Genomic DNA, 22887 nt, shown 5'->3' on the forward strand with positions numbered 1-22887 from the left:
AAGAAATAAGAACAAAAATTATCCTGCCCAATAGTGTTTATTTACCTGTTTATAATTTTAATGAGCAAAGTGAGCTATGGTTTTCACATGCACAACTCTATGAGGTAATTTTTTTCCCCAGTTGGAAGAACTGAAATTAAAAGAGGGGACTGGCCAAAAATTTCCCAGTCACTTTGACAATTTAGGTGGAATCTGAAGCCAAGCTCCTTGGAAAAGTCACCTCCATTATTCTTGCCTGCAGGTGCTGCCAATTTATTTTCCTGAGGTAGCTCTAAGATTTCAAGAGCAAGACTGTCAGTCTGATTTGAAGAATGTGTACCCAGAAGAAATCTCCAGTGAGTTCAGTAAAGGCCGGAAATTCTCCAAGATGAACTGATCTGAACACAAAGAAGAGGCCTACAAATCACACCAAGAGATGAGTTCACGGGGCTTTCTGTCCCCAGAACTTTGGGGATGCTTTGGGGAAGCCCACAAGTAGATATATGCACAACATCCCTCTCCAAAACTCATGTTCCCTAGCAACTGATACACAGAGACATACTGCCTGGCAATGAAGGGAATCATATACACTAGCGCCCCCCCCCCATAGCCTCACCGTCCATGGATTGGGCTAGTCCCCCTGTAAGGCTGACCCATAAAGCAGCCATCTCATTGCAGGCCATGGGAGTGGTGGGCAGGAACAACCTGGTTATGTGGAAGACGTACCACCCTTTAGCTATGCTGATTCCTCACCATTTTGTCCCAGTGGATGCCCCCAGTATTTTGAAAAGAAGGAAAACCCAAGATGTATACAGAAGTTTGTTTTTGTGCCTTTTCAACATACTATGCAATGATGTGCATGCTTACTTTAGAACAGTTGCTTTCAACCTTGGGTCCCCAGATGTTCTTGGACTACAACTCCCTGAAATCGAGGCCAACAGAGCAAGAAGCGAAGGCTTCTGGGAGTTTTAGTCCAAGAACATCCAGAATATCAAGGCTGGGAACTACTATTTTAGCAGCTTTTGCTGTATTTAATGGGGCTCCCCATATAGCAAGTTCAGAATTGCTGCCGTACTCTGCTGCTTACAGATGCCGCTTACCATTGCTTCTATGGGTCTTTTGAGCTTCCTAATACCTGTCCCTCATTTTCAGGTTAATTTTTAGAGAGCTGCTAGCAGCCAGAGGACGTGATATCTTCTTTTCTTTGGAAACTCAGCTGCTTCTTAAGCCCAGGTGTGCTAGATGGATCATTCTGCACATGGTCAGAGGCTGTCTTTATTATGGCATAAGATTCTAGGCCTAACCTTTTGGGGCTGAGATGTGGGAAGCCCACCTTCAACTCATACCCGAACCACAGATAGTTCTTAAAATGGTTATGAGCCCAATTTGAAGGCAAACCAGCTTGGCATTCTTTGGAGGATACCGGATAGCAAGTCTCATCAGCCCCAGCCAACATAGCCAATGACCAAGAATGCTGGGAGGTTAAGAGTTAAACAACACCCAGAACAGTTACACTTCACTTACACCTGTTAACAGGACTGTGGCCGCCCCAGATGTTGTTGAAGCCAAATTCCAATTAGATCCAGACAGCCTAGGTCAGTAGTGAGGGAGGACCAGAACAGTTGTTCAGCAATACCTGGGAGGGGGGGCTGAAAGCTACCCACCTGTGGGCTAATACCAGCAAGGTAAGATAAAGGTTGCCAGCATTTCACTTGGTCTTTGTAGCTGCACTTTTTGCAGCAGCTGGATGCTCAGACACCAGGAAGTAATATTTAAATTTGCAAGGCCTGCTGATATCCAGCTGTTAAAGGGACAAGAACAGCCCAGGCACTTTTCCCAAGTTTGCTAGAGAGCAGCCTATCACTGAAGGAATGGTATCAACAAAATGTGACTGGAAATGTGTGTTCCCTCTCTTTCCCCCCCCTTGCCCATAATGCCAGCCTTCAACTCCCATCAGTCCTAATCAGCACAGAAGACAGCAGGGGATGCCGGCAGCAACATCTGGAAGGCCACATCCTCCCCATCCCACCTGTATCTCCTGCTCGATACATTCCAAGCTTCAAACCTGTTCCCAACAAACTGGGCTTATGAGCCGGTTCAACCAACCAGAAATAAGAATCCTGCAGGTAGAAAGCGGCATGTAGAAAGTACTATCAGCCAGTTCAGCCAACCAACAAGAATCCTGCATGTAGAAAGCTAACCTAAAAGGGAAAAGAAGAGAAAATAAAACAGAATTCTCTTTTCAGCTGAAAAGGTTTCTGGTTTTGGAAGTGTTTGGTTTTTGGGTGCGTTCAGTGGTTCTGGCACTATCTGCCCGAGACCCACCCCACCTTGGGAATCATTCAGCCGATGTGGAATTACAGAACTACTGAATGCACCTGAAACTAAACATTTCCAAAAGCAGAAACCTTTTCTGGATGAAAAGAGGATTCTGGCTTATTTTTCTGCTTTTCCCTTTTAGGTTAGCTTTCTACATGCAGGATTCTTTATCAGATGACAAAGCCTTTAGGGGCGCTCTTCTCTTCCTCCACTTCTGAAGCGGTATCATCTCAGCAGGATTGTACTGTGTGGTTCTTCAGAAGGGCTGACTCAGGTTTTTGAACCAGTCAGCAATGGAGGAAATATTCTCTCTCTAACTCCCTGGTCCTTATATCGCTGCTGGAAATTGAGATATGGCCACGCCCACAAATCAGGATGTCGGGGGAGGTTGTGGCCAGCCCTCTTGGGTGAGGGTGGATGCCCAGCCAGAGCTGCTCTCTCCTAATCTCCACATATCTGGAGGCAAGAAACTCTTCATGCCCCACCCCCGTGGCCCCCCTGCTGGGGCAGCGTTGGGGATGGGTCCTTGGAAAGGACTGGGAACCTCAGTCCATGTGGGAGCAGTTGGTGGGTTGCAGTTTCTCTCCCCCTCACTCCACCAGGGTGGCATGAGAGAAAGCGGAGGTTCCGGAACAACAGGGACTAGCTCCTTCTGTTGGCTGGCATTGGAGGAAGAGGAGTTGCTTTGGCAACTGTCAGCTCTTCCTCGTGTGCCTCCCTTGGGGGGCCGATCCACGGCATGGGTGCGCTGGTGGCGGTTGCGGTGAGAGCTGCGGCTGAAGCATTTCCCGCACTCAGGGCACTGATAAGGTTTCTCGCCGGTGTGGACTCGCCGATGCCTCTCCAGGTGGGAGACAAAGCCAAAGCTTTTGCCACAGACGGTGCACTCGTAGGGCTTTTCCCCCCGGTGGGTCCGCTGGTGGGTGAGGAGCTGAGCGCTGGCCACAAAGCGCTTCCCACACTCCTTGCACTTGTGGGGCTTCCCACTCGAGTGGGTCCTTTGGTGCTGCAGGAGGGTGGAACTAACACTGAAGCTCTTCCCACATTCGGTGCAGTGGTAGGGCTTTTCCCCCGTGTGGATTCTCCGGTGTCGATCCAGGTGAGAGCTGACGCTGAAGCTTTTCCCACAGTCTCCGCACTTGAAGGGTTTCTCCCCTGTGTGGATCCTCTGGTGTCTTTCCAAGTGGGAGCTCCAACTGAAGCTTTTCCCGCAGTCGGAGCACTGGTAGCGTTTGCTCTCAGCCAGGTGGGATTTCTGGTGCTTGACCAAAGAGGCCAGTTCCCCGTAGGTTTTCCCACATTCGGTGCATTTGTGGGGCCTGTCAGGCGAGTGCACCCGCTGGTGTCTCTCCAGGTGGGAGCTGACGCTGAAGGCCTTCCCGCACTCTTCACACCGATAGGGTTTCTCTCCCGTGTGGATCCTCTTGTGTTTGATCAGAGCTGAGCACCAGCTGAACTTTTTCCCACACTCCAGGCACTGGTAAGGCTTTTCCCCTGTGTGGATTCTCTGGTGTTTCACCAGCGAGGAATTCTGGCCGAAACTTTTTCCACAGTCCAGGCACTTAAATGGTTTCTCACGACAAACGAGTGGCGAGGGTGGAGGTGGAGGCTCAGGAGCCATAGTCTGTTTGCGGCTACATTCGGCACATTTGGTGGGATCCCTGCCGCTACTCGGGGAGATCTGGAGGTGATAGAGGGCAGACGCACTGAGGTAGAAGTTTTTCCCACACTCGGCACACTGCCGCGGCTTCTCCCCCGTGTGGATTCTCTGGTGCCGATAGAGGTGAGAGCTGCGGCTGAAGCTTTTCCCGCAGTCCGTGCATTGGTAAGGTCGCTCCCCAGTGTGGATTCTCTGGTGCCTCTCCAGGTGGGAAGTGAAGCTAAAGCTCTTCCCACAGTCGGGGCACTCGTAAGGCTTCTGGCCCATATGTTTCCTCTGGTGCGCAATCAGATTAGCGCTGAGGGTGAAGCCTTTCCCACAATCCTTGCACTGGTAGGGCTTGTCATTGGCATGGGTCCGTTGGTGCTGGACCAGGGTGGAGCTGACGGTGAAGCTTTTCCCACACTCTTTGCACTGATACGGCTTCTCTCCCGTGTGGATCCGCCGGTGCCTCTCCAAGTGCGACCCGACACTGAAGGCTTTCCCACACTCCTTGCACTCATAGGGTTTCTCCCCGGTGTGGATCCGCCGGTGCCGCTCCAGGTGCGAGGTCCAGCTGAAGCTTTTCCCACAGTCCTCACATTTGTATGGCTTGTCACCAGCATGGCACTTACGGTGCCTGGCCAGCGCTTCGGCCTCCGAGAAGCTCTTCTCACAGCCATCACACTTGTGGGGCCTCTCGTTCAGGTGAAGCCGCTGGTGCCTGAAAAGGTTGGACTTCTGGCTAAAGCTTTTACCACAGTCTGTACATCGGTGGCCTCTCTCACCCACGAGTGATTTGCCGAGAGGCTGTGGCAGAGCTTTGGCAGTAGCCGTTGGCTGAGGGATCAGTTGATCTTGGGGTTCTTTCCCCTCTGTTATCAAGTGTCTCAGCTTTGTCCCCACTGGCTGGCTCACACCCTCAACAAAATTCTCTCCTAAGATGCCTTCTGCCTGCAGGTCTGCCTTGCTCCGAGTTTTTTCCTGAGGAAGTTCCTCATTCTTCCTCCTCAGCTCCTCCCCTGAGGAGACAAACAGTGCAGAGATGAGCTGACTGCCCAGACATACCTTTCCCCCCAATAAACTAGCCAAATACTTATTAGGATTGCTTGTTTCGTTATGCTGCCATTTTTCATTCCTTTCCAGCATATCCGCATTACAGAGTGACAGCAGTTTGATAGTGCTTTTACTGCCATGACTCCCTCCTAAGGACATCTAGTTGAAGCACTTAACATGTTTTCCTAAAAATAATCTAGTGCTTATCATTTAAAGGCAGACACTTCTGAATACCTCAACCAAACTACAGATTCCTGGGGTCCACAGGGAGGATTCATGATATTTAAAGTGGTGTCCTACTGCCTTAATGGTGTAGTTTAAATATACTCTCAAGGGTTGTATAATAAAAGAAATGTAACACTCTAACAACAGGAAAACTAATAAAGCTTTGGGAACTCCATCTTCTTTTGCTAATGGCTCTCATAAGATGTGGGAGACAGTTTTTTTACCCCCGTCCCAGTAGGCCTCAGTACAATGTGATGCCTGCATTGCCTCTCAGAAACAAAGAATAATCACAGTGGTTGTTGTGGGTTTTTCGGGCTCTTTGGCTGTGTTCTGAAGGTTGTTCTTCCTAACGTTAGGAAACGTTAGGAAGAACAACTTTCAGAACACGGCCAAAGAGCCCGAAAAACCCACAACAACCATTAGATCCCAGCCGTGAAAGCCTTCGTGAATACACAAATAACCACAGCAACCAATTAAAAAACACTTAGAAACAATTTTTTTTAAGTTTAAATACTGTATGTGCCTTAAACCCCATCTTGAATGCAAGGAAGGATGAATTTCAGCTCTGTAGGAGGTACACTTCAATGTCTGACAGTGACACAGGAGAAGACTGTTTCCCGTATATCCCAACAAGTGGACTTCAGCTACCCATTTTCAAAATGGCCTCTCAGCAGATCTTAATTACTAAACAGGTTCAAGATAGGCAAGAGACCTTTGGGTAGTGTGGGCGGCATATTAATTAATTAATTAATTAATTAATTAATTAATTAATTAATTAATTAATTAATTAATTAATTAATTAATTAATTAATTAATTAATTAATTAAATAAATAAATAAATAAATAAATAAATAAATAAATAAATAAATAAATAAATAAATAAATAAATAAAGTTCTTCAGATGTATGGGGCCTAGGCCTTCAGGTGCTTTAAAGGTCAAAACCAATCCCTTAAATATATGAGTGGATGGTGAAGCAGCACAGCTGCTCCTATGTTCTTTTATTTCAACTCCATTTTTTTTCCTAAATAGGGGCTCTTCACCTGGGGAGCTTGTGTCAGTTGGCAGCAGGCTTCCTTCAGACTCCTGAAGGTCTGGAACCCAGGGATCTTCCCCTCGGTCCATCCAGGAGAGCAAGTCAGGTTTGGAAACCGGAAATCCAGCTGATGAGAGAAAGCAAAGGTAGAACTTCAGAGCCTTAAAGATTCTTTCACTCTGCAACGTATCATTTGTGAATGTTGTTCATCTGGGACAGAAAGTGGAAGGCCATCATTTTGCTCGATCATTCAGGTCCTCTGTTTTAGTTATAGATGTAAGAGAAACAAAAGCTAATTTGTAAAATAAAAATACCAAAAAAAAGCAGCCGTAAGAACAACAACAATAAAGACAACTTGGTTGCGCAACCATGTCTTCCACCTCCATGTAGTTTCTTATTCTGCCAAAACACTGCAAGCACCTGAAAAAATATGTATCGTGCCAAAAACTGTGCCAGTTCATAGAATGTACTTCACATGCAGGACTTGGGTTTCTTGCTTGTACTAATGAGACAAATAGGAGACAGAATATCTGCTGTGTTTCCTTAGTCTTTGTCTATACTATCGGTACAGTACTCAGAAGTGGAATAGAAAGGGTAGGGGAAATACCCCTGGTGAAAAACTGGCTACAAAACTGGTGGCAACATGAGGGATTTAGATTTTGGGACCACGGATTATGCTTCCTGAAAGATGGACTGCTGGGAAGTGGTGGGTTGCACCTCACGAGGAACAGGAAGAATGTGTTTGGCCACAGCATGAAGAACTTTATCAGGAGGGCTTTAAACTGATTTGGAAAGGGGAAGGAAACAGACGCTCAAATGAGATCAAATGAAGGTTCAAGCTACAGGAAGCCAGATTTGTATTTTTATTTTACAAATTAGCTTTTGTTTCTCTTACATCTACAACTAAAACAGAGGACCTGATATTTATGAATATCAAGAAAAACTTCTTAACTGTTAGAGCAGTATGACAATGGAACCAATTACCTCAGGAGGTGGTGAGCGCTCCAACGCTGGAGGCGTTCAAGAGAAAATTGAAAAACCCTTTGTCAGATACACCAGTGGTTCTTAACGTGGGCGATAATGCCCCCCAGGGGGCGATTTCATTTTTCAGGGGGGCGGTAGAACGAAAAGGGGCGGCGTGGGGGCGCTGGAGCAGAAGGGGCGGTAGGGGGGCGCTAGAGCAAGCCAAACCTGTGAAGATGGCTGCAGCCTTTTTACAATGTGCATGAATATATATTTTCCTCCAATCTTAATTTAGTTTCAGAGTTTTCGTCTTGAAATTTTTAGTTCCTGCATTTTATGCCCTTTTTATATTTCTTTTTGAGTCTTAAAATTCGCTTGCAACTAAATCATTAAATGTTACTTTTTGGGGGCATTTCATTTTCTTGGAATTGAATTTTGTTTTCAGGGGTCATTGGATTTAAGTGTCTTAAATAAATAAATAAATAAATAAATAAATAAATAAATAAATAAATAAATAAATAAATAAATAAATAAATAAATAAATAAATAAATAAATAAATAAATAAATAAATAAATAAGCTATAACCGCGGGGAGGGGGGCGATGATAACTTCCTCAATGGCTCAAGGGGGCGTTTCTTTCAAAAAGGTTAAGAACCACTGAGATACACTGTGATTTGGATTCCTGCCCTGAGCAAGGGGTTGGGCTGAAAGGCCTTAGAGGCCCCTTCCAACGCAGAGAGCACATGTAATCATATACCTGATGCCAGCCCTCTCCGGTGTGATTCAGCCAGAGTGGTGATCCGAGGCAGGCTGATCGCCATTTCTTCTGCTAACAAGAAAGAGTTGAAAGGACACCATCAAAAACCATAAGACAGGCTTGGCAGGCTCATTTTGATTTGACTACGTCGGCACCCTTTGTCCTGTGTTCACCATGCTGAAGCGTGAGCTTAATACTAATTCTCTACTGTCTGCCTTTCATTCCTCCAATCAGATTACACTGCCAGAGTTTTATTTGTGATTAGATTAAGTACACAAAAGTTGAGTCTGTCAGCCGTTCTAAACCAAATTCAAGCTTCCATGTTTGGAGGCAGTATAGCTTTCGAGGGCTAGATGATCAGGGCTAACAAAAGGATGATGCTGTTCCTGAGCTTCCAGAAACACATGAGTGGTTGCTGTTGGAGAAATTCTGTGAGACATTATGAACCGGGGTAGGAAACTTTTGACTTTTGGGGATATTATGGACTAACCATCCCACAGTTCCTTACCATTGTCGACACTGACTAAGAGAGTCAAACTTTTCCCCATCCTGGAGTGAACCTTTGGTTTGATCCAACCCTACTGTTTTTAAGCCCAGCCACATTTCCTGGGAGAAACTGATCCTCACCCAGAGAGATCAGCGTCTCATAATTCTCCTGCATGATACTCCAAGGAAGGCTTTGTTGCTCTTTGGGGAAAGGCAGCTTCTACCGCGGAGGCCTCTGGCATCTGAAACAAGAAGAGTCGAAACCATTAAATTATCCTTGAACCGTCTGTTATAATCTGCAGGCGAGATCATGTCCAGAGAATGTAGGGATTAGCAAGTAAATGTCCCTGGCCAAAATCCATTCTCCCCCACCCCACTCTGGGCACTTCGCCACCCTGATTGGCAAACCAAGTGCAAAGCAGCACTGTGAAAGAGGTAAGGTAAAGGTAAAGGTTCCCCTTGACAATTTTTGTCCAGTCGTGTCCGATTCTAGGGGGCGGTGCTCATCCCCGTCTCCAAGCCGTAGAGCCAGCGTTTGTCCAAAGACAGTTTCCGTGGTCACATGGCCAGCGCGACTAGACACGGAATGTCATTACCTTCCCACCAAGGTGGTCCCTATTTATCTACTCGCATTTTTGCATGCTTTTGAACTGCTAGATTGGCGGGAGCTGGGACAAGTGATGGGGGCTCACTCTGTCACGTGGATTCAATCTTACGACTGCAAGTCTTCTGACCTTGCAGTGCAGAGGCTTCTGCGGTTTAACCCGCAGCGCCTAATCAGTGTGTGTGCCATCAAGCATCCCCTTCTTCTGGGGCATCCTAGGACTGTACAGCTTTCCCAAGGCCACACAGGCTGGCTCTTCTGGGACACACAGAAATCCCAACCTCTGTCTCTGCAGCCAGATGCCTAACCCACTGAACTATCCAGCCAATAGCCACAAAAGCAAGATACTGACCAGGAGTCTTCATCCACACACACCCCGTCGCCAATACTTAAAAGATGAGGAATATGCAACCTGATAGACATTGCTGGGTTGCCACTCCCATCACGTCTAGCCAGCATGGTCAATAGGGAAGGATGATGGGAATCATAGTCTAGGTTCTGTAGCCATCTCTTTCCTAGTTGTAGGCAAATCTATAGACAAATCATCAAACTTGTCTCCCTACTGCTCCAAATTTCTTTACTGATTTTTTTTAAAGGTTCCCCTTGACATTTTAGTCAGTTGTGTTCGACTCTAGGGGGCGATGCTCATCCCCGTTTCCAAGCCGTAGAGCCAGCGTTTTAGGAGCTAATAAACCACAGTCACCACCACACAAGCTTCTTAAACAATCACAACACGGGCAAATGAATGGGCACAAAACAACCAAAGTGTGTTGTTTCTCTAAAAAGAAGGACAGGGAAGAAGAAGAAGTGTAAGAGAGGAAAGAGGCCATGCACTGGGCAGCTCTGGGTACCAATATATAAGCTGTGGACAGCACAGAAACCTTTCAGCCTTCCCTCCTCATGGATGCTGCCTTGAACAACCTGAAATAAGGGCTTAAGTTTATTTAATATATTTTTACACTGCCTTTCTCCTTAAAAGGACCCAAGGTGGCTTACACTGTTAAAAAAATACAATATTTTAAAACATTCTTAATATTTTAAAGTTTGCAACTTTCTTTGTGAGGTCTAGAAACTTTACTTTTACAGGAATGCTGAAAACCTCAGGAATGTGAATCCCCATCTGGTGTCCAGAGTTCTGGCTGCAGGAATGCACAGAAGATGCAATGGACAGAGAATCCGTATCAAGGCATTTCATACACACGGCTACATTTATTTCAGGTGGATTAACTCAGTGTAAAATACCGGGTTATGTATTCAAAGTCACAATCACGAAGGAGGATTAACTCCCCTGTTTCACCAATACGAAAGTGGGAAGAAATCAGAGCGATTAAACCAATTTAAGGATGTGTTTCAATGAAGTAATCTGGAGTAGGCAGTATACTGAAGATGCTATACAAACATTCTGTAATTTGGCGCCCGCCTCTAAATGAGTTAAGACTTCAATTCCCATTAAAGCTCACCAGCCTGGTTCTGCTACTAGGGACTGATGGGAATCATAATCCCACACACCTCAGAGAGAGAACCAGGGTCTCGAGGGTTGTGCTACAGTAATTAATGTCAGGCAGTACCTCCTTGAACAGACAACCAAGACTACGTATCTGAGCAGCAGAGAGCAGGTCTTTGTGGTACCTGGAGGGAAAGTGGAAAGGAAAGGAAAGGAAAGGAAGCAGGAGAGATTAGTCTACAACCTAGTAGAGGATTTTTAAAAGGAGGCATTAAGGAGATTCCAGCCGAGCCTTCACATGCCAAAGCCATGTAGCTGAAGCCAACGAACATGCTTCTTTAATCAGGGTGCCAAAAGCATTTTGCTGCCCAAGATACAAATTTCCCTTCCCTCCTCACATTGCACAGGACGCAAAGGCAGCTGGCTCACGACTTCATCTAGCAGTGAAGAGGCTGCAGAAGCCACTGGCAATGGTGCGGCTAAAAAATATTGTAAATAAATAAATAAATAAATAAATGAATGAATGAATGAATGAATGAATGAATGAATGAATAAATAAATGAATGAATGAATGAATGAATGAATGAATGAATAAACCACGAGAGACTTATTTTGCCTAAGACCAATAGGGCAGCCTCTATGTGGAAAAAAATACATTGGCCCAAGGGGTGGAGTGTTCCAAAACCAGTCCAGAAACACTTCGGCCTCCCTGCCCGCACCTTCTTTGACCTCATAAGGCTCATCCTTGAACCAAGGGAAGATAAGAGACAAATTCCAAAGGGAAACAGTGGAACAGGAATCCATCAATTGTTGTTCAACACTGTCTCCTGCGGCTCGAAAAGGAGCAAAGGATTTTTGAATCTCACTCCCAATTCATCTATGCTGGACAAATTGTATTGCCATCTAATTTTTGTTTCCTACACGACTACGATTTAGTACATTTTTACTACCTGTCACTTTTTGCACTTCCTATTCCCTCTGGCCTTTCTGATCATTAGGGCAGCCCACCGTCTCAGCGAGGGGGTGCTTCTCCTCCAAACTCCACCCTGAGGACAAAATCACCAATGCTAAAGGCCATCCCTGCCTCCAAAGACTTCACATATCTTTCATACAGAGGTCTCTCTGCTGGTAGCATTTTTAGCAAAATGGGTTGTCCGTTTTGATCATTAGAGTTTGGCTTTCTCCGTGGTGCTAATGATTTAGTTTCAGGGCCAAACTGCAGACAAAAACTGTATTTTGTCAAATGGGTTGGTTAGAACCCCAAACTAACCTTTGCTTTTACAGTATTTGGTTTTGACTGTGATTTATCACCAGGATACCCAGTGACAGATCTACACACTTGCAATGAGATCTGGGTAACTACCGTTAACTTCTTCAACAGGATTGTTCCATGACAGATCACCAGAATTTTTTTTAAAGCAACCTGGATTAAAGTTGTTTCTGGGGGCCCTGTGAGAATTAGGGAGCCCGACGCTTCATTATTTTCATAGTAGATCCACCCCAGTTATTCCAATGTGAAATCTGACTATTTATGCTAGGATGTAGATAGATAGATGCTAGGAGTAAAATATTTTAAATAAACAAACAAACTATTTATTACATGCTCAGTTCAGATCATCATCATTGCATGCACTGGCAGAGGGCTGGACCAGATGATCCCTGGGGATCCCTTCATTCTATCCACCCACCCTGTGCATAAATATCTAGGTCAAACAGAAATCATGCTCCATGCATCGGAGGAAGCTGGCTGCTGCAACCTATGAAAGGATTTATGCCAAATACTGTAAAACATGAGCGTCTTTTAGGTGTCACAAAACTCTTCGCTGTTTTTTTCTTCTTCTTCTCTCTCTCTTTCCAGCAGATAATTTAACACCCTGCCCCACCCTCCCAAATAATTGGGGCTAAGTGATGTCTCAGGGTGAGCACGCAGGCCCTTCAAGCCGGCAGGCACGATGCCATGAGGCTAAAGGGAAATATTTTAAAGACACACTATATACCCCCCCACCTCCTGTTTCTGCCTTTAGCTCCCCCAACATCATCACACCGGGTCATGCCAGCGTCCTAGGAATCCTTCCCAGAGAAGCAGATGGCACCTTTCCCACCTTGGCCGGGCAACGCGGATGCGGGGGAGAGGGCGGCCCCCCCCCAACGCCTGGCATTCGTCCCACCCGGGACGCTGGCCCGGTTCTCTGTCTGTGTGCGTGTGTATGTGTGTGTGTCAGTGTATCCGAGTCACCCAGGAAGCTCAAAGCCCGACGCCCCGAGCAGAGGAAACAGCGAGGAGAGAGAGAAAGAGGAAAGGGCCGATTTCCCTTCTCTCCTGGAGCCATACCCAGAGCCCTCTGGTGGCTGCAAAACAATCATCCTCCGCTTCGGGCCGCTTGGAAACCGGAGGATGAGGGAAGGAAGGAAAGCTTACCCATCGGGGGGAGTCTCTGAGTGGCAGATTCCCCACACACACACCTCTTGTATGCTTCAGTGGATGCTGAGCCTATGGACCTAATGGTACCTTGATTGATGGGTTCCATGCATCTCGTTTATCAGTGGCCAGGCGGTTCCTTCAAAGCCCTGTGCCCTGAGAAATCAGATTTGCAAAGGGCACTATGTTTGCCTCCCAACGACCAATCAGAAAGGAAAAGCAAGCTGATTTGTTTGTTTGTTTGTTTGTTTATTTAATTGCATTTATATACCACCCATCTAGACATAGTCTACTCTGGGCGGCTCACAACATATACAATAAAAACAATTTAAAATATACAGTTATTACATAGGTAAAAACAAAGCAATATAAAATATAAATCATAAGTTTACAATTTTAACCATTCATTAATTGAAAGTAAACAGTTCCAAGATGGCATAGTTCAAAAGAAAAAAAAAAGAAATAAGAAATAAATAAAATTTACAACAGGGAGGTGAGGGGCTAGTGCAGCTGCCACCCTTGCAGCCAGCATGGCTCTCCTCTTCCTCACCTTTAGCTTCACAACAACCCTGTGAGGTAGGTAGGCCAGGCAGAATGTAAGTAAGTAGCCCAAGGTGGAGCTTGAATCTAGGATTGCCCCAGACTGGGTGAAATACCCCGACCATTACACTTTCTCTTGGGGGAAAGCCGTGAAATGCCAATTTTTGGAGCAAATTTGGTTTTCCCGTAGAAAGAAGGACAATAATAACTCATGACCATCACATGGCATAAAACAGGCAACAATTTGTTTCAAAGGGCACAGACGCTATTCCCTTTTTAAAGAACATTCGCTCTCTCTCTCTCTTGCTCCCTCTCACCACAGCATTAGGCTGCCAGCAGAGCACTAGGTTGCCTGCTCTTGCACTGCATCACACTGGCTGGCAAAAATGAGATCAGTCACAAGAAGGATTTGAACCCACAACTTTTTTTTATGAAGCTTAGAACACTCTGAGCAATCGAGCAATCGCGTCCGGTGCCTTAGACCACTCAGCCATCCTGACAATCTCTTCTCCCTTTTACTGTCACCTAGAAGTGCAAGCTCAAGAATGATAGAAGCAGAAATGCTATTACTGCGGGTTTGGCAGTAGCACAAATACAAGCTGAAGGTGTAAGTACAACCTTCAAATGGAAGCAGAAAGAAAGAGACAGAGTAGGTGCTGTGATGGCTGAGTGGTCTAGCTGCATCAGGCTCCTTGCTCTGGATGTTCTGGTCTCCAGTTAGAGATGTGAGTTCAAGTCCTGTTCCTGACATATTTCATTTTTGAAGTATGCTGCAGTGCAGAGATAACTTTGACCTAATTTCACCAGATGCTATTGGCCAACACCCCTTGATCCAGATGTTGTTGGGTAGTGATGGTCAATCGTGTTTGTAGGGACCACTACAAGCTGAAAGTCAACAACATCTGTAGGCTGCCAGGTTGACTATTCCCATGGTAGTGCTTAGAGACTGTAAGGAAACCCCCCCCCCCTAAAAGGGCATTCCACTAGGTGAAGGAAGCACTGTAGTTACTACCTTTCACCACCCTTTGAACCTAGTCTGGGTGAAGACCCAGAGGGTGTGTGAATTAGCAACTATTTTTATTTATTTATTTATTTATTTATTTATTTATTTATTTATTTATTTATTTATTATACCCCACCTATCTAGTCATTTCGACCACTCTAGGCGGCTTACAACATAAAGGATAACAAGTTCAATGAGTAAGTTCTATGAGTAAGCTTCTAACATAGGTTTTCACCTGTCCCCTTGCCTGAGACAAAAATTCTCCCACTTTGTACTCAGCATGCCAACCAGACAAGGTAGCCCACCCAAAATACTTTAAAGTAGCAAATACAGCTGTTTGGTCAGGCACCTTATTTAGACACTCAAACTCTTTTTCCCTCAAGGATCACACTTGGATAAAATATATAAAGATTTATTAAAAATTATTTAAAAGTAAAAGAATTTTTAAAAAGCAGTTGTACAGCTTCAAAACAACGCAAAAGCATCAAGCAATTCATATTCAGATAATTAAGAGAGCTTGCATGAAAACAATCCCCATAAAATAATAAAAGCTATCTAAATCTCTATCTAAAACCTAGTATTTCCTAAGTATTCAAAGCTTAGTTTCCTGCCTCTCTAACCATAATCCATCATCACGAGAAACCAGCAGGTAGAAAGTCAGTCCCTCTGGCAATTGAAAAGCAATTACTGTAGCTAAAAAGTTACTAGCAAGCCTCTTGCTCGGTCTTGAATCCATGTTTCCATAACGTGATGTTATCCGACCAGGTTCAAGTCCTTTGTCCAGTAACTTCACCCTAATGTAACTTCTCTCAATCCCCTCCTTTCAATTCTCATGAGAGCCTCTGCTGACAAGCAATTAAGAATGGAATGTGGTGTCCTCATGGTATATTCTTGAAGCAGCCTGGGATCAGAGTGTTAAACATATTATATATTGCTCCCATTTCTTTCCTTCTAACAACCATTTGTTTCCAATAAGGCAATTGTCTATTAAACTTGACCAATCACAGGAACTTTGAATCAGCCTGCCCAGAAAGCATCTCTCCGAAACAGAAAGGCACTGAAAGCTTTGTAAACATTCTCTGCTGACTCACCAGGAAGATCACAAAGACAAGGTCTGAAAACATGGATAGCTTTGCAGGAGTATGAGAACCGTCTGGCCAAGGGCCAGAATCAAGAAGAGAACAGAGGACTATCACATGAGATAAGAGCAAAGTCAATTCACACTGCATCCATCGTAACATGCAAAAGGTGTGTGGTTATATTTACAATGTGCCTTTGTATTCTCAAAAGGGAATGTCCAAATAGGACTGGGCAGGGCCAAAGACATGTTCTGGTGTCTTTTTTGAGGCAACAGTAACTACTTGAAAGGGCACATGTAACTTTATGCTACTTTAGGCAAAGATGCTTGCAGAAAACCCAGACCTTGTTGTCCTGGAACTGATAGCGTCACTTATTCCACTGTTTTGATAAAGAACTTTAGAAAGTCTGTGTGGATTTCTGTAACCTTTGTGCTGCTTATATCTGTGAAGATTCTCCAGGTGAGATTATCTGGAAGTTGAGTTATGGCCATTGGTTGAAACGTTTCGCTCCTCATCCAGGTACCCTGTTTCCCCAAAAATAAAACATAACCTGAAAATAAGCCCTGGTGTGATTTTTCATGATCCTCGTAATACAGTATAAGCCGTACCCCCCAAAATAAGCCCTCGTTAAGTGAAACCCCACCCTCCACCAGTGTGCGGCAACCAGAGGATGACATGACTCTATTTCAGTGGTGTCGAACTGTGGCCCTCCAGATGTTCTTGGCCTTCAACTCCCAGAAATCCTGGCCAGCAGAGGTGGTGGTGAAGGCTTCTGGGAGTTGAAGTCCAAGAACATCTGGAGGGCCACAGTTCGACACCACTGCTCTATTTGAATAAATGTAGATAGTTGTCCATGAAAAAAATAAAACATCCCCTGAAAATAAGCCCTAATGTGTTTTTTGGAGGAAAATTTAAAATAAGACCCTGTCTTATTTTCGGGGAAACACAGTAGCTTCTTCAGTCTGAGGAGGTGTTTGTTTTGGTCACTGACCACTTGAGCTCCATCTTGTAATACCTCTCTCTTTCTCTTTCTCTCTTTTCCAATAAACCTCTTATCTATATTTGCAAATCACCAGTGTGTATGTGTGTGTGTGGGGGGGTGTTCCTCCAACTGTTCTTCTCTTTTTCAAGACCTTGCCAGAGGAACTAAGAACCTTAAAATTATTTTCTATTTTTCCTTTTACAACAAGAGCAAAACAAGTCGTCTTTCTAGTATGGAGAAGTCTTTAAAAAGGACAACATAACCCATCTGATTTCCTCACAAGATAGGGTCCCAATCCTCACCCAACTGCCAAACTCACTGGGTAACTTTGAGACAGTATCATCCATCATGACATTGTGAGGAGAAAGCAGATTAAGAGGCGAATCTTGAACTCCTTGGAGGAACAGCTGGACATGACTGGAATGAAATAAATAAAATGTAGGTGAAAATATTATTTTAACTCATTCACTTCCTGTTTCTCCAAACAGCTCTAATGTGTTCTCTACCATTCCAAGCAGAACTGAAAAGATAGTGGCAAGTCATACTTGAAGAAGGTCAGGCCTAGAGACAAAAACACACTATGTTAATGTATCTTCCCCATCTCCAGATAATTTATGGTTCTGGAATGTGCAGGTTGTCTGTTTTAACAGGTTCCAGGGAAAAGTGGGCAGATAGCGATCTTACCCAAAGCCATACCACACCAGAGTCTGCCTACTGAGGTTATACCCAATAGATCTGAAGAAAATGAGTTGCAAAGGTGTATATGTACCAAGGACACCTTACTAAAGGAGCAAAATGATTCTTTGTTGTTTCAGATGAAATAAATGCAAAAACTTGTTTATACATTGCAGTTCCAGATGTTGGCCATTAGATGGTGCTTGGTGCTCACACAGTCGGTTAGACGGGGGGGGGGGGAGGCAGAGTGAGGATACATGGAAAGCAAATTCTCTTCCAAGGATGGGGAATGGGTGGCCTTTCCACCAGTTCTAATGATTGGCAAAGGATAAATGCAACGTGTAGCCCACCATTTTGGAAGACCACACATTCTGCACAACTAATCTAGTTCCAGCCATGCCTTGGGGGCATTCTGACAACATCTCAATTCAAGTGGTTTATAGTGCAACAATACTATCTCTTAGCATCACTATCTCCAGCATTGCTGGAGCCCTCAATAATAATAATAATAATAATAATAATAATAATAATAATAATAATAATGATGATGATGATGATGATGATGATGATGATGATGATGATGATGATGATGATGATGTACTGTCAAGTCCATCCTGACCTATGGTGACCCTTTTCCAGGGTTTTCCAAAAGTGCTTTCCCTTTTCCTTCTTCTGGGGGTGACCTACTGTAGGACTTTGCAACGTACCCATGACCACACGGTCTAGCTGTACAATACTTGCAGAAGGCCCAGTGAGGCCCCAAACTCCCAACCTCCGGCTCCGTAGCCAGATACCTAAATCACTGAGCTATCCAGCCAGCCAGAGGCCCTCAACCTCCCATATATTTAAAACATTGAAAATAGTTTGGGCCACCAGAAGGTGCAAAGGGGATTTCCCTTGTTTGTTTGTTTGTTTTAAATTGTGAGGAATAAAATGTGGGTGAACAAATCACAAGAGTGGGTGTGGCCTAGAGATGTAAAATTTCTGAAAATTCCCCCCCCCCAAAAAATTCTGTAATTAAAAACAGGGAAAAACTTTTCCAGAAAAAAATATAAATTTTCATAAATTTTACACAGTGCAGCCCTCTAAGATTCAGCACCCAGGCCTCTGGAGGCCGCCCAACTCTGATATATTCAGTTTGCACAAACATCAGCAAGGCAGAGTGGAACCACTGAAATAAAAAACAACTGTACCTAGAGCTATAAAAGCAGTAAAACCACATGAGGAAGACTGGGCTACATCCAGCGTTAATCTTAAAGCAGAGCCATTGAAATGAAAGGTACCTGATGTTCACTATTTAAGCTCCATGGCTTTCAAAGACTCTGCTTATTACTGTCATAGGATTTAGCTCAATAAAACAACATTGCAATCATTGTGTTGTAATAATTCATTCAAAATACACACCACAACCGTTGATATACGCCCAGCCATCAAGAAGTGAATGCGCGTTTGCTAGCTATGAAGATTCTGCCATCCTGAGGGCCTAATTTAAACTGAAGCCATTGTCAAAGACCCTGATGGTCTATTTCATCGCTTACCGGATACTGATTATCAAAACCAAAGAATTGTGTCATTTTTAAAAGATTTATTCCAGAATGGATTATATGAATGACAATCAACTTCCTAAAACACATGATGTAGAATATTTAGACCACAGGTTTATATGTACTGTATGTGCAAAACCATGTGTGTTATGTACCACCAGTTCACTTCTGATTTTTTTTTAATGACCCTATGAATTAATTCCAGAAGAGCCAGCTTGGGCAAGCGGCACAGTCTCAGGATGCCACCAGAAGAAAAGAAGGGAAAACCACTTCTGGTGTTTCTCTACGTAGAAAACCATGAAAACAACCCCCAAAGTCAGAACTGACTTGCGAGTTCTGACTGTCAGGTCAGAACTGTCTGACTTTAAATAATATAGTACACGATTAGTACTATTATTTAAGAGCCTCCACACATTCTGTTATTAAGCAATCTACTCAAGTCTTGCTGGTTAAAGGCCGTGGTTTGTTAATGAGTCAATACATCTCATATTAATGCTTCCTCTTTTCCTACCACCTGCCACTTTCTCTAATGCTACTGTCTTGTCCAGTGAGTCTTTTCTTCTTGTAATAATTAGGCAAGCCCATGGCTTAAATATTTACTGAGGGAAACGGCTGTAACCGGCAAAAGCTAACATTGGAATACATGTATTAGCCTCAAAGGTGCCACTTTTGCTTTGAATCTGCATAATTTAAATAGCTCATCTGAGGACTCGAGGGCCCAGCAAGGGAGATGGCTGGCTTTGCAAAGAAAAAAAAAGTGCAAAAATCACCCTGGAACCTGCAGTAATCGGCCGTTAAGCTCGATGGTGTATTTGTTGCTGGGAGTTGTAGTCTGTGCCTTGTTTTATGAAGTGGAAGGATCCTGGGCTTAACAAGAGATAAACATTCAAAAAATTTAGAAAGTTTTATGTGGGGATAAATCACAGCCGTGCGGAGCCGCCCCACGTTTGTTTGGGGTTTGTAAGAGTAATTACTGCAGAACTCCCAAATGGCTAGAACTGTGTGTAAAAGTGGCTGGAATTAATTGCTATTTATTTCTGAAACTAGAACACGTCGTTCAATTCCATTTCAGGCGTGGTTCATCCCCCTTTTTTAGATGCAACTTGAAGGATTCTTGAATTGGGATGACAGTTGAAGAACTGGAATTTTATTTTATTATCTGTTCATGTATGCGCTCACTTTAGCTGCTTTTTTGCTCATGCTTAAAAGCAGGTTGTACGCAGGGTGCTATTTGTTCACCCCAAATTAAATTAATTAATCCAATGTTACTGGGTGTGGCTGCCATCTATAACATCGTAATTATCACTGTGTTTTGTTTACTGTTGTACCCAACCTGCTTGTCAAGTCACTTCCTGTATTATGGCAACCCAGACAGGGTTTTTGAGGTATGTGAGATGTTCAACAACTGGTTTACCATTGCTGCTCTCTAGAGTTATCATGACTGAGTAAGAATTTGAACCCAGGTCTCCTGAATTTTACTCTGAGGCATTATCCACAACACCACTCTGGTGCTTGGTATTTTCTGTTTAAAGCACTCAGCAGTTAAAAGGGTATGTTCCATTCCTGCTTGCAGCCTCACAGTTTAAAGATATTCAGGAAAGGGGCAGATATAAAGCTCGATCCAATGTGTACTAAGAATTAAGACCTACGTGGTCAATTAATTACAGCTCTAGCTAAGTGTGCAGAGGGAAGGTTGCTAAAAGAAAGTAGTGCAATAACTGTCAAAGCCTGCCTAATTTTCCAGTGTCATCCAATCAGATGCTTCTGATGCTTAAAAGCAACACACAGGGCATGAAAATTATAGGTTGCTCCTGACTGTTTAGCTCTAACACACAGGATTATTTCTTTGTATCAATGAATGTATTTAATTTTCATAGCTCAAGGGATGGGAATGTGAGGCCATCTAGATATCATGGGGCACCAACTCCCATTAGCACAAGCCAGAATAACCAGGGATGAGGAATGATGGACATTGCAGTCCAACAATATCTGGAGGGTGACACATTCATTACAAGTGTCATAGCCAGCAGCTGTCTCCTATACATCTGCCTCCCCTCACCAACCAGGCACCCTTCTTGTGTATTAGACTACAATGCACATCATCCACCAAAGAGCTAGTCCAATTCAGGCTGGGGGAAGTGCTGTATTGATTACATATTGGAACACAGTGTGGGATGTGTTTTATTTTACTCTGTTGACTAATGGCGGCAGTTCTTATCGTCTCAGCTGTCAAACCCAACCCAACCCTTATCGTAAGAGAGGTTGAAAGCAGTGGTCACCTAAGATCTCTGGTGGGAGCAGTTTGTTTTGTTTTGTTTGTTTGTTTGTTTATTAGATTCTACACACACAGTTACACCAGATCATGAATGTGAAGCACTTCAAAACCCTGGAAAAAGCTTTGCAAATGGTAAGTATAATTTATTGCGGCTTCTGTTCTAATTTTGAAACTGGTTTTAATTCTGTGGTCTTATGAATGATGGCCAAAGGCCTTTAGCTCTTAAGAACAGCCCTGCTGGATCAAGTGTCCCCGTAGAGCTGTGAAGCCTTCGAGAATACATTGAACGCTTCTATGGGGAGGAAACGGTCAGATAGACCCGGAGACTAGAAACATTCCAAGTTCCTACTCCAGTCCTCTGAAGATGCTGGCCACAGAGACTGGCGAAACGTGAGGAAGAACAACCGTCAGAACATGGCTGAAAAACCCACAGCAACCGTCAGATCCCGGCTGTGAAAGCCTTCGAGAATACTTTCAACTTATTTATTTATTTTACAAGATCCCATTCTTTCTGCTTCCCTGAAATATAACTCAAGGCAGGCAACCAATAGAGATTTTTCAAACGCATAGAAAAAAGACAGGGATAAGACAGGAGCGAGAGCAGTGTTCAGTAGCTGGCTGTTATATGCTCTGCAAGAAAGAGCCCCACCTCAGGTGGGAGGACTTATGGTCTCTTCCTTCTGCTTCCTCTGATCAACATCTCCCTCTGGGACAGAATTTGGAAGTAAGACATTATGAATAATGTAGTTATCTGCAATTAGTTACCCATGATACAACGAACTGGCAGCTCAAAGTAACATAGTACGGGGGAGCAAAGTTGCCCAGTTAGTGTAATCACTGACTAATGAGTCATGTTTTCTAGTTATTTTTCCAAGGTGGCTTTTAAAAGGTGTTTTTGTAAGGAGCTTGCCATTCTGATTGAAAATCCAGTTCCACAGCTGCCAAGTGCCACGCCCAAGGTTAAAAGGAGTCCCATTGCTGCCATGGCTTGTTCCTTCGATAGCTCAGCTGGTAGAGCGGAGGACTGTAGAGTTCTACCTTAGTCATCCTTAGGTCGCTGGTTCGATTCCGGCTCGAAGGACATATATTTTTTGTTGCCAGCTCTAAATTGACAAATCCACCCAGTGCCAGAAAGCATTTTTATATGTGAGGCTCAAATCCATGATATCTAGAATACTGTATACACTTACTCTATCTTCTCCATTTAACCTAATTAATAACATTCATAAATATTGGAGCGGTGTTCCAGAGGTACTTGTGTGATATGCATGTTTGAAAAGATGTGTAGACTTTCCCCCCACTTTAATTGCTGCTGCAGCACCAAATTTCAATAGTGAGATGACATGAAAAACCAGGGGGATAGTAACACTTTAGGTGTGTATGCCTTCACAAAAATGCATTATGTGAAGTTGAAGTGGTATTTTATATCAAAAGATCATCCTTCCTTCTGCTTCTACTATCAAAAATTTCCAGGAAGAAAACTACTTTCCGTTTTTGTTTGTTTTAAATTAAGGATTCAATCCAAGCCATATGAATAGACCAAATATTTTACAGTGCAGTCCTGAGGGCAAGAGGAGAAGGGGATGACTGAGAACAACATAGTTGGACAGTGTCACTGAAGCAACCAACATGAATTTGACCCAACTCCGGGAGGCGGTGGAAGACAGGAGGTCCTGGCGTGCTCTGGTCATGAAGAGTCGGACACAACTTAATGACTAAACAACAACAACAACAACAGTTCACACCCACATTAATTGCCCTGTTTAATACTCACATCTGAAGTCTTCTGGTTCCCCCTTAATTTTCTTGATGGATCTCTGTGAGGCATTTGATCACAACGTCTCTGGTCTGCACTGGACAGTC

At 44.0% G+C, this 22887-nt stretch overlaps 1 protein-coding gene and 1 non-coding gene across 5 annotated transcripts; one reads left to right on the forward strand and one right to left on the reverse strand.

The window, feature by feature from the left end:
• Positions 1-18: 18 nt before the first annotated feature.
• On the reverse strand, positions 19-13147 carry LOC110091184 (uncharacterized). 4 transcript variants are annotated; one of them, XM_072989193.2, is made up of 6 exons: positions 12610-13147; positions 10632-10692; positions 8601-8701; positions 7974-8042; positions 6260-6379; positions 19-4959 (listed from the first exon to the last, which is right to left on the reverse strand). In XM_072989193.2, the coding sequence occupies exons 3-6, from the start codon at positions 8632-8634 to the stop codon at positions 2669-2671; spliced, it is 2514 nt and encodes an 837-aa protein (XP_072845294.2). In that variant the 5' UTR covers positions 8635-8701; positions 10632-10692; positions 12610-13147; the 3' UTR covers positions 19-2668. The 4 variants fall into 4 exon arrangements, with proteins under 4 accessions (XP_072845294.2, XP_072845292.2, XP_072845293.2 ...); XM_072989191.2 differs by having other exon boundaries at positions 7974-8045; XM_072989192.2 differs by lacking the exon at positions 10632-10692.
• An 8870-nt stretch (positions 13148-22017) lies between these two features.
• Positions 22018-22105, forward strand: TRNAY-GUA (transfer RNA tyrosine (anticodon GUA)). Its single transcript is given in 2 exon segments — positions 22018-22054; positions 22070-22105. It is a non-coding gene; the product is annotated as a tRNA-Tyr (tRNA).
• Positions 22106-22887: the final 782 nt, after the last annotated feature.

This window comes from Pogona vitticeps, chromosome 2 (genome assembly GCF_051106095.1).
Source record: "Pogona vitticeps strain Pit_001003342236 chromosome 2, PviZW2.1, whole genome shotgun sequence".
Classification (NCBI taxonomy): domain Eukaryota; kingdom Metazoa; phylum Chordata; class Lepidosauria; order Squamata; family Agamidae; genus Pogona; species Pogona vitticeps.

What these genes read in the sequence shown, in the direction of transcription:
- LOC110091184 (XM_072989190.2), bottom strand. Translation starts at nt 8,634, where the DNA reads ATGCAGGAGAATTATGAGACGCTGATCTCTCTGG. An exon ending in TGAGACGCTGATCTCTCTGG is followed by an intron (nt 8,046 to 8,600) that starts GTGAGGATCAGT and finishes CTTTCTTGTTAG; the next exon opens with CAGAAGAAATGGCGATCAGC. An exon ending in AACTGACACAAGCTCCCCAG is followed by an intron (nt 4,960 to 6,259) that starts GTGAAGAGCCCC and finishes TTGTCTCCTCAG; the next exon opens with GGGAGGAGCTGAGGAGGAAG.